At 35.4% G+C, this 12,494-nt stretch overlaps 1 protein-coding gene across 1 annotated transcript; it reads right to left on the reverse strand.

The window, feature by feature from the left end:
* Window positions 1–5,559: 5,559 nt before the first annotated feature.
* On the reverse strand, window positions 5,560–8,318 carry LOC118047076 (cucurbitadienol 11-hydroxylase). The gene is made up of 9 exons (XM_035056252.2): window positions 7,952–8,318; window positions 7,496–7,826; window positions 7,256–7,405; window positions 6,911–7,159; window positions 6,712–6,801; window positions 6,483–6,561; window positions 6,290–6,396; window positions 6,029–6,156; window positions 5,560–5,895 (listed from the first exon to the last, which is right to left on the reverse strand). Exons 1-9 carry the CDS (start codon window positions 8,149–8,151, stop codon window positions 5,805–5,807), a joined length of 1,425 nt encoding a protein of 474 aa, XP_034912143.1. The 5' UTR covers window positions 8,152–8,318; the 3' UTR covers window positions 5,560–5,804.
* Between the last annotated feature and the right edge of the window lie 4,176 nt (window positions 8,319–12,494).

The raw sequence follows: 12,494 nt of genomic DNA on the forward strand, positions 1-12,494 counted from the left end.
ATATATTTCGTGTTACAAAATATATCATCCATAATGTAAATTACATGAAGAAAAGGGTTTTACACAGGGCTTCGTTTTGATAGTTAGTTAGAATTATTTTCTTCTTTGTCATCAATTGAATAGTCATCACCTTTATCGCAATCTTCAATATGGATATCATCTTCTTCATTGACATTTCCTTATCCGCTAGAGCTCAAAGCAACGTTCAACTCCTCTACGTCAACATCAACAAGACTATCATCGGAAACACAAAAATTTGAATTTTCTTCCAATTCAATCGAAGGAGCAACTCGATATGGTTCAACCGACTCACTAATTTGAAAGACTTCATCCCACACACTTGTGTCTTCGTTCTCATCCTGAACAACCTCGACACGAACCCGTGGTTTTGTTTTTAAAACGGACAACCAATCAACTCTTGATCGATCCTTTCTAAATGAAGGGGTGTATGTGTAATAAACTTGTTAACACTGCTTTGCGAAAACAAAGACATCGTTTATGTTGCGGAGTCTAGCTTTTGAGTTGATTTTGACCAGACCATGGTGCGAATCAACTCTAATTCCTTTGTCTGTCGTGTCATACCAATAACATTTGAATAAAAATACTTTATTTTTCTCGCTATGATATTGTAGTTCGACGACCTCTTCTAATCTACCATAGTAGTCAACTTCGAACTCACTACTTGTGGATCCTTTAACACAAACACCGCAGTTGTATGTCTTTCTTCCTTGCCCGTATTCTTCAGTATGGAAAACATATCCATTGATAAAATACCTGTTGTAGCACTTAAATTTTCTTTCAGGCCCGAGGCTTAGTGAAGACAATGACTTAGACGCACTCCTTCCTATTTGATAAACCTGGTATACATGTAATGTGCATCAATAAACGGTAAATGAATGATTATCTCGTACTGGCATGCATACGTACAGTAATTTTGCAAGATAGTATGAGTTTGTGATCGTGCTTACATGTGTTCTAAACCATGTGGCAAATTGTTCATCTTGTAATTGAAAGATCTGGGAGTTTGTCAGCTGCGAGTTATTGGAGAGCAAATATTGTCGATGTTGCCTGCAAGTGATAATGAGTGTATGATTTCACAATATATAATTAGCAGTATATTACTGACAAAGTTTAATTTGTATTGCACATATATAAACTTACTGAATAAATGGTCTCAGCTCATCATAGTTAAATAGAACATAGTTGTGTGCTTGTTTGAATTCTATTTCTGAAAAATATCTTCCTCTTACGGCATTTTTAGGTGTGGGTCGTCCAATATTGGAGAATATTGACAAGTTCCCACTGGAAGGCACTTCACCGCCATCATCATGCCATGGAATGCGATTGATTCTTGTTCTCAGATGAGGTTTGAAATAATACGAGATAAATGTTGAGATCTCTTCAACAATATAGGCCTCAGATATCGAAGCCTTTATGTGCGCCTTGTTCTTAACCTTTTTCTTCGGATTAAACAAGTACCTGCATTGAATTACAATTCAAGTATTTCCAATTAAGAAAAACATATAAAATACTTTTAGATATGAATTCCATTGCAATTGTAATATCTAACCGTTCGAATGGGTACATCCATCTATACTGGACCGGTCCTCCAGCTTTTGTCTCAAACGGTAGATGTATAGGGAGATGCTCCATTGAGTCAAAAAATGAATGAGGGAATATCATCTCAAGTTTGCATAGTGTCTCGATGATATTCGTTTGAAGCCTCTCAATGTGCTCAACATTCAACTTGCTGGAGCAGATATCTCTGAAAAAATGACTAATCTTCGTCAGTGCATCCCATATTCCCTTTGGCAACAAATCACGAAAAGCTAATGGGATGAGTGTTTGCATAAACACGTGGCAATCATGACTCTTCATTCTATACAATCTGCAGTCCTCTATGTTAACTAGCCTTGATATGTTCGATGCATGTCCATCTGGAAAACGCAGACTCTTAAGCCATTTGTAGACTAGCAGTTGTGTATTTTTCTCTAACACGAAGCTTGCCCTCGGTTTTGCGACCCGTGACTCCTCACAAACCAACTCCATATTTTTACGGTTACAATATAAAGATATATCCATTCTAGCCTTGATGTTGTCCTTTGTCTTCCCCTTCACATCCATGACGGTGTTGAAAATATTCTCAAACACGTTCTTTTCGATGTGCATGACATCAAGGTTATGGCGAAGAAGATTGGTTTTCCAATAAGGAAGCTCCCAAAAGATACTTCGCTTTATCCAATTATGGGTCAAACCAAAACCAGGAAACTTTTACTTACCTGATTGAAGGCCAAACACAATGTCACCGTACTCTGATACAACATGATGCAATTCTTCACCGGAAAAACGCAGGGATGCAACATCTTTTTCAACTCTGTCAACAAAGAAATATTTTATGTTTTTTCTGAACCTGTGATTAAGTGGTAAGAAGCGATGATGACAGTAAAATAAAGAAACTTTACCTCTGTTTGCTAGCGTGAATGCCTTGTTGTTTTTCATGCAGTATAGACATGCGAGTTTCCCATGTGTGCTCCAACCAGAAAGCATTCCATAAGCTGGAAAATCATTGATAGTCCACATCAAAGCCGCCCTCATAAGGAAATTTTGTTTCCTCGATATATCATAAGTCAGAGCTCCAGAGGACCACAACTGCGCCAGCTCATCAATCAATGGTCGAAGACAAACATCTATATTCTGCCCTAGGCTGCTTGGACTGGGTATGACAGTAGATAAAAACATGAACTCCGGCCTCATACACATTCCCGGTGGCAAAGTTATAAACTTTGAGTATGACCGGCCAACAAGAATAGGGAGCAGCAAATGACCCAAATGGGTTGAATTCGTCTGTACACAACCCAAGACGGACATTCCTTGATTCAACTGAAAAGTCAGGATGCACACTGTTAAAGTGTTTCCACGCTTCGCCGTTAGAAGGATGCACCATCACACCATCAACCGCATCATGTGTTTGGTGCCATGTCATGTGCTCAGCAGTCCTTGGTGACATGAATAACCTCTGCAGTCTAGGTGTGATCGGGAAATATCTAAGTTTTTTATACGCCACTAAAGTCTTTCCCCTGCCAGTTCTGGGTTTGTAACGCGAATGCCCGCATGTCATGCACTCGGTCATCTCAGCATTTTCAAGGTAGTATAACATGCAGAAGTTAGGGCACATGTCAATTTTCTGGTATCCTAAATCGAGGGGTTTCATCATGGACTTCGTAGCATAGAAGTTCTCTTTCAGCCTGTTCCCTTAGGTAAAATGCTTTTTGCCCAATCAATAATTTTGTCATACCCGGCCTCACTCAACTCATGATCTGACTTGATGGTGAACACCTGTGCCACGGCCAACAATTTACTGTGGTTTGTGCAGCCATCCCATAATGGTTCGTCAGAATCTTTCAACAAATCAAAAAACCTAGCTGCCTCTTCATTATGTTCTTCTTCTACGATTGGACATTGACTGACATTACCTTGATTCATTCTCATTGCATCCATAACATATTTCTGTAAGGATTAGTGTTGTCATTTGCCGCTTCATGCACATTGCTAGCACTAGAAGTTGACCCAACCACCGTTTCTCACATTCTCCTATTACTAACAAATACCTCTCCATGTGCATATCAACACTGGTAATCCTCCATAAACCCTTTGTGTAGAAGATGCATCATTACAACATCTGGATGCAGATACTTTTTATTTTGACACTTTCTGCATGGACACTTAATACCGCCTCCAGTAAAATTTCTGGGAATAGATGTTGCAAAATTAATAAAACCTTGAACCCCATTACAATAATCCATCCTCTGCAATCCTTGGAGTGAATCTAGATACATCCATGAACGATCATTCATGACTTCTATCGAACCTCTATAAAATTATGATGACATCATGTATTAATTAAGTTAGGTAAATAAACTTGCAAAAATATTACATTACCTCGAGATTATCCAACAAACCAATCACAACTTCTCATAAATATTAAATATTCATTAACATTTCAAAATATAAATTACCACTCTGCAATACTATCGATAAAATTTAAAAAGGACCCATTACGCAAGCTATTAATTATTTCAAAACAGAACATGTAATTCGGTAATTCCACAAAGTTTTAACAATTTACAAACAAATAAAATCTTAAAAATTCTAAAACAAACCATAACGATATAAAATTATACATTCATATACTACAAGTTTGTTTGAGAAATAACAATAAAACACGTACATCTACTAACAAAAATATATATACTAAAAAAAAAATTGACATTTAAATGTTAAAATTTAAACAGATAGAATTACTTACAGAAATTGATAAAATCCATCGGTAAATCAGAATACGGATGTTGTGACCACAAAACTTCAAGAAATAAAACTTGTTATGCTGAGATGAGGAAGAATTTTGTTTGGGTGCGAGGGGGGTGGTTATTTGTAGATGGGGAGAGTTAGGATTAGGAAAAAGAAGGAGAAATGGGGGAGGAAAGGGTTGGCAGAGGGGCCACACATTAACTTTTTCCGACGGATTCATCGATGGCTGGAACCCGTTGGTGAATCCGTCGGCTATTCTGATGGGAAAATAGACACGTCACCGTACAGACTAGCTTTTCAAATCCCTCGGTGATTCCGTTGGTATTGTTGACGGTGAACCGGTCACGTTAGCCGTATGGGTCTGCCATTTCAAATCCGTCGGTTAATCCGTCGGTATATTTGATGGTGAATCGGTCCAGTCACTCGTACGGGTCGCCCGTTTTGAATCTGTCGGTGATTCTGTCGGAAATATCACCCGCCAAAACCTCCATGTCAGCGACCCACCCTTTTTTTCTTTTTTCCGAACTTTCCGTCCGTAATTTGGTCGGTAATTACCGACGGCTTATAACCGTCGGTAATTATCGACGGAATTACGGACGGAATGTGTCCGTCAGTAATTTCAACCTCAAATTACCGATAGAAATATTCCGTCAGTGATTCCGTTGTTATTAAGCGAATTTCTGGTAGTGATATATCCGTCGGTATTTTACATAGAGTTTCAAAATAATTACCACCCATGCCACAATTACCGACAAATATTTTGTAGGTAATTACCATTGAAAATACAGATGGAATTATTCATTCAGTAAAATTCTCGCGGGAATTTTTTCTTGGCATGCTTCGCCGTCTGTAATATTGTCGGTGTTTAGTTTTTTTTTCTTGATAGAATTGACAATGGAATGTGAAATTACCGGCGATCACTATTCCAACGAACGTATTCCGTCGGTAAAAATATTTATTGATGGTTTGCGTGCCTCACACTGACGGAATGAATTTATTGGTAAAACTGTTTAATAGTGTAGTGAATAATTACAATAGAGAGTATTCTTAGATCAGTTTTGTAGATCAATGAATAATAAATCCCCTTCTTATATGATCATTAGGGAGTTTTTTGAATATCTGATATTTTTTATTTTGTTTTCTGTTTCTTCGTTTTTTCCTCCTGGCGAATCCGAATGTCTAATACAGCAGACTTCAATATCAGTGTAAAAAAAAAATAGACTGTTTTGATAATTGACAAGGAGAAACACATGGGAAAGTGTCCATTGATTATTAAAGGAATAAAATAAAACAAAGGACGATCTCTGTATTTAAAAAAAAAAATTACAAATTGCTGTTGTAACCATTACACTTATTATTATTTGTCTGGGAATCACCCTACAACTCAATCGCTCCACTGCTGAAGAGATCTGAAACTCCAAACTTTCATAAACCAAACCAGGTAAGGTCTCTATATCCTCTTTCCGGTGAGAAAGCACAAAGGAAAGCTTCTTCATTTATGCTCTGGCTGTAAACTTAATATGGATTCCATCTCCGAATGAAATGATAGGGGTCCGAGAGACGGCTCCTCCCCTGATCTTAGTAAAGCTGGTATTTAAGAATATATATTCAAAGAGTTAATACAAATAATTATGGCATAAAATTAAATTACCGGTATCCAATGTACAAGTATGGCGACTATTAAGAGAAAAGAAAAGGAAAAAAAGGAACAAATCTCTACCTGTAATCGGTGACCAAGATATGAAGAAAAGTCGACAAGACCAGTTTGCTGTACTCTGCCCCGGCACATTGTCTTGTGCCGCCACCAAATGGCATGAAATTCTTAGAGATGGTAACTTGGTCAAGTTCCTGTAGAGAATTAAAAAACCAACATGTATCAATAAAAAGCAGCTGTGCACCAATGAATGGCACGCATATATATGATGACGACAGTGAATCAAATTTAATCCACCCTGGGTTTTGTAACAGTAAAATCTCCCACCTGCCAGCGCCATGGATTGAATGTGACTGGATCCTTGAAGGTATCAGGGTTCAACTGAGTAGCAGGGGTAACGAGCATTACTGTCCACCCAGCTGGAACAGTGTATCCTGGAAATTTCGCAGACGATCAATTAAATTGAACAATTTCGAAGAAGTAAACCGTAGAGATTTTAAATCAAGAATTGGTAGTGTACCTTTGACTTGGAAATCTTTCAGTGCCTTTCGGAACAAACCAGGTGGGATGTTGGAAATTCTAAGCGTTTCGTTGACAACCTGTGAATGATCGGTGACATTTCATAAGAATATAAGATTATCTTATTACCGCAAAAAAAAAAAAAAAAAAAAAAAAACAGGAAAAGAAAAGGAGATGTTAATGGAAAGTTGCAATACAAAAGGACACTTTTTTAGAATGTGGAGACTAACCATTTGTGTGAAAGTCATTGATCGGTACTCCTCCCATGTGAGGCGGGAGTTTGGATTTTCCCTTTTCTTCACAATTGCCTCATGCTCAGCCTGATCGATTAAATTACACAATTAGCTCGGGACATGGTGTGAATAGAGAGTGGCGGCATCTTCAAATTGAAAGCTTAAAATTCGATGCTATTAGGGGACGTATACGTACTCTCAATTCCTCAACTACTCGAGGGTTCTCTGTAAGAAACTTGAATGTAAGAGTTAGGGTGGTTGACATGGATTCAAAGCTGGCAAACAAGATCCCGAACATGAGTTGGGGGATGAAATCCACAGTCAAGAACTTCTCGGTCTTCATATCATCAATGGCTTGATCAAGAAAATCTCCCCGACGCTTTGATGGGTCGTTGAGCCTCTCCATCAGTGTATCCTTGAGCAATTTCAACATCTTCTCTCGGTCCTGAATCAATAGAAAGACATGTTATTGAATGGCCATTCCTGAGCAGTGATTACCAAATATGAGCAAATCTCTTGGTTCAGGGACTGCTCTGTTTACCTGCATGCACTTGTGGAACGAAGTGCCAGGAATATTCAAAGGCAAGGAGATGAAACTGTTCAAGATCTTTGTGTAATTCTCACTGAGCTTCTCTTTTGAGTTCTCGGCATCATAACCAAATATTTTGTTTGCAGTAAAATTGAAAACCATCTGCGGCAAGAAAAGGCAGGTTAGGATTAAGAAGACACCTGAGAAAATGTTCATCAATACCAGTGTACTGAAGATTAACAGTGCACTCACGACAGAGATAACTTGTTTCACGTCAACAGGTCCCTGGGAAGCCCACTTTGCAAAGTTGGTGTGAAGCATGTCTTCGATTTTAGGAAGCAATGATTCTTTAAGGCTCTCGACACCAAAGTGGTTCAAAGTTATGCTTCTCAAGTATTTGTGAACTGTACCGATAGCGTTCACCCTCGTTTCACCCTCGAGAGCGAAGAATTTGGCAAAGGAATCCAAATACCATAGCTCAACCAAGGTTCCTTCGTGTTGCAAGATGTACTTGTTCATTTCATAGTCAGTGGACACAATGATAGGCCTTCCAACCAAGCTGGTTTTAAAGATCGGTCCATACCTGAAACAGGGAGATCAATATGAATTTGTTAGTAGCAAATCAAGCAGGCAAGTATATATGATTTAATTATGAAATAAGATGCTCTGTTTTTTTTTCCTCGCAAACTAGGATAGCCAGCATATTACTTTTGCATCCTTTTCTTGACGAATGGATGAAGGTCCAGAGATTTTCCAGGAATGATAAACTGCAGAGTTTCTCCAATGAGGGGCCAGCCCATGGAACCAGGAGGGAGAACTCCTTCAATTTTTGGGCTTCTCCATTTGAAAATCATATGAGTATAGTATATCACCACCAATGCTACAACAACCAATCCAATTGCCCACATCTTGCTAAGTTTTTAGCTTGATTCTTCTCTTTCTGTAGTGAATTGATGTAGGAAACTGAAGTACAGAGTTGAGTGGAGAGAATGAAGGAGGAGGAGCCTTAAATACAACCCAAGTCATAAGCTACGACCAATTCAAAACTGTTGTTCTATGACTTCTTTTTTTTAAAAAAAAAAAACGGAGGAAATAAAATAGAAGGAGGAGTTCTGCTTTATTTGTTTTTATTAGAAAATAATGTTATAAGCATATAACATTATAAAAAGAAAGAGTGTGGTGAAATCTAGCCGCCTCTCTCTCTTTCCCATCATTCATCATTTCAGAGACTACGTTCTTCCCCCGCCATTTGAGTTGACTCCAAATGGGTTTGATAAGTGGAGAGTTCCCCCCCCCTTTTCTTTTGGCTTATTCTCCGTCCTTCCTTTTTTGTTTTTTATTTTAGGTACAAGCAATCAATTAAATTTAATATAATACTTATTTAATGTTACTTTAATATGAGACTTATAAATTTAATCATTAATATTATTGTATAGTTATGATAAGTATGTTGTGTTAAATGTGAGCATACATTCAATATTTTGTGAATGGGATTGAAAAGTACCATAAAATAATAGTCCTGTTTCCTTTGTTTTGTTAAGCTTCGTACAAGCACAATGGGGTTTCCTTTTTTTTTGTTTAATGAGAATCTTATAATAACACGATCATAAATTTGGTGAATACAAAAAGAATTACCAATTGAATTTTTCATCGCTATAGCCGTTAGTAAATACTGACAAAAATATTTTATCGGTATATACTGAGAAAATTGCAATGAAAAAAAAATGAATAAAAAAGACAAAAAAGTACGATGACGTGTAATATTTACTGACGGCTTAACCGACAGAAAAAACTCAATGGTAAAATTCATCTCTAAATATACAGACGAAAATAATCCCTCGGTATATACCGATAGAATTACAAACGATATTACAAGTGGATTCAAAAAGACAATCATACAGTGACATGATAATTTTTACTAATTAGATGAAGACCGAGGGAAATGCTCGACAAAATAATTCAGTTAGTAAATCCATTAGTAATATTTAATTCATGACTTGGCAATCGGCCATCCTCTCCTTCTCCCTTATTTCCTTTTTTTTTTTTCTTATGCATTTGTTTCTGCAAACAACCACCACTTCAATCTCAACACAATTCAACCTCCCACAATAAATCCGGCTATCATAACACTTGATTTGTCAGCATTCGTGTTTTGATTCAAATTTTATTGAGGATTCTTTACTTTAAGTAAGCAAATCTACCTTTTTTTTTTTATTTGAACACAATTTTTAAATGCTAATTTTTTATTTTTTGCATATTTTTGTAGTATATGTATTTTATTTGGGTATTTACTTATTTTATAGTTTTTTCTCATATAATTTTGTTGTATGAATTTATGATTTGTACATAGTATGGTTTGTTTTAGATTTTGTAAAATTATATTTGCTTGTAAATTGATGAAACATATGTTGAATCTTTTACTTTGAGGTTTTATAATGAAATAAATCATGGTTTATTTAATGGATTTATTTTTATATTTTGTAAATTTTATTGTTGTTTTAATTTTTCAATAAATGTATAAAAATTTGAATTGATGTAGATATATAATTTATAATGAATTAAGAGAACTATTAAAATAGATTGAATAAGATTAATCTAAATGAATATATTTGTAAATTTATTTAGTTAACGTAGTTAAATAATACATATTGGCATCATTATTTAAATATGTTTGTTATAAGTTCTTGTTTCTCATTTTTAGACCCCACGTGCTGGAGATGGTGTGTATCTCTCTTGAATTAAAAGTCGAATTTTTTACTTTGGGGTTTTATAATGAAATAAATAATGGTTTATTTAATGGATTTATTTTTATATTTTGTAAATTTTATTGTTGTTTTAATTTTTCAATAAATGTGTAACAATTTGAATTGATGTAGAGATATAATTGATAATGAATTAAGAGAACTATTAAAATAGATTGAATAAGATTGATCTAAATGAATATATTTGTAAATTTATTTAGTTAACATAGTTAAATAATACATATTGGCATCATTATTTAAATATGTTTGATATAAGTTGTTATTACTCATTTTTAGGCCCCACGTGCTGAAGATGGTGTATATCTCTCTTGAATCAAATGCAGGAGTTTAGTTTGTGATTGTTGAAAAATTAAAAAAAAGCAAAGAAGAAAAAAAAAGAGAAAAAAATGAAAAAAAAAGAGAAGAGAAACAGGGACTGGGTCTTTACTCCATTTTTTGCAAATGAAATATGTAGAACAAAGTGCAGGATCCAGTAGAGAAAGAGGGATGAAGATGCAGAGAAAAAAAAAAGAGACGGATGCAAACACAAAACAAAAAGAAAAGGGATGAAACAGACGAACACGGACAAATCAGTCATCACGCCTTCAACATTGTTGTAGCTTCTTCATTTCCGCCTCTAGGTTTGTCATTCCCAACTTCTACATGCATCATTAGTGCATTTGTTACTATTCAAGTGAAATTTAATTCACTTGAACAATGATCAACCAAGGCACATGTGAGGAAACTCATGCATGCCTTTGTGACTAGCCAAGTCACTGGTTTGGGCTAGTGACCCGGTTAGGCCTGCTGGGTTTAACCTAGCCACATGAGCCGTGCTGAACCCAGCCCCCCTAAAAAAAACGAGTAAGATTGTTGGTTGTCTCGTGTATTTTTTTTTTTTTATGGTTTCTTTTTATGTTGAAAAAATATAAACCTTGTATTTAGAATACCCGGTTTTCGACACAATACGACAAATATATATATATAACATGTTTTCATGCATATGGCCAATACCCTAATATATTTTGAATTTCCTCTTAAAAAAAAAACAAATATTCAAAGTTTAAAAAAATTTTGTTTTAGCATGGATTTCTTGAACACAAAAATTATTTTCTTGCATTCTAGATTTTACAACATGTTTGTAAAACTCCAAAAGGTGTTGGCCAATATTCCAAAAATACAAAATCTTATTTTGGGGAAATTCTTTTTTATGCACCATTTGTATTTGGATAAAGAAATTCTAAATTGATTAATATCCAAAATATTATTGGGAATAACCTGTTATTATTTACTGTTAATATTTGGATAAAAAAACCAAGTGGTTAACATCTAAAATATTTTTCTAGGAATAATAAGTCATCACATATCCTTCAAAGAAGCCTTGATTATAATTGAGGACATTTTAATTTTTGATTCCATGATTTACGAGCCATGGAAGTATGAAACACTTAGGCAAAATAAGGCTTTTAAAGCGCTCTGAATTTCCTTAGATTTCTAAATCTTTGTTCCTTTTCCTTGTGATTTACAAGTTGCGAACACTTGAAATACTAAGGGAAAAAATGAGCTCCTAAGCACATTGAATCTCCTTAGATTTCTATCTTAGTTGTCTTTTAATTCATAGGTTATAAATTTAGTTCAAATCAAACACATATTTCAAGAGATCTGCATTGTTTCTTCTTGGCACTCTGTAGACATATCTAAAGGTATGAACTATATTGGCTACGGGTTCTTGATTTTAGACTTTAAACCCAAGTTTATATATATATATATATATATATAGTAAAACTATCCTAGGAAAACTGATGGTATTAGAAAACACCAATACCATAGCAATTATAAGGCAAACTAAACACCAAGCAGCTTACCTTAGGTAGGACATACGAGGGGTGTTAAAACCTTCCATTTACGCAACCAGTTCCTTGTCTAAGAATCTCTAAAAGACTAGTTAGGTTTTTTAGTGACCATAATACTAGGTGGCGACTCCCTTATTCACAAAAATAAGACCCTGACACCATATTCCCACTCCCGGGAAGGGTTGCCACAACATCGCGCTCCGCGTATAGGTGTGACATAAGTAATGGATGATAGTTTATGGATGTATCGAGATTCACCTTAGGGGTTGTGAATGATGGATTATTGTAATGAGGTTCAGGGTTTTAAGCACATGAACTGAGAGGTTATTCATGTCATAAAAAACTATTAAGCACATGATATGACACAAATCACATGATGTGGTGGATAGAGTGATGGTGCACCCTTCTAATGGTGAAGCCTAAAAACACTTTAACAATATGCATCCTCAACTTTTAGTGGAATCAAGGTTATACTTATGGTTTTTATCTATGGTTATACCAAATCCTAATAGTCTAGGTTGAAATATAGATATTTGTCTTCAACCATTGATTAATGAGTTGAAACAATTACGGTTATACGGGGCTTTGACTTATGATGTATCAAGAAAACATAATTTTCTAATGAAGATAACTTTGATATGGACTATCAATGATTTT

The sequence above is a fragment of the Populus alba genome, chromosome 1 (genome assembly GCF_005239225.2).
Source record: "Populus alba chromosome 1, ASM523922v2, whole genome shotgun sequence".
Classification (NCBI taxonomy): domain Eukaryota; kingdom Viridiplantae; phylum Streptophyta; class Magnoliopsida; order Malpighiales; family Salicaceae; genus Populus; species Populus alba.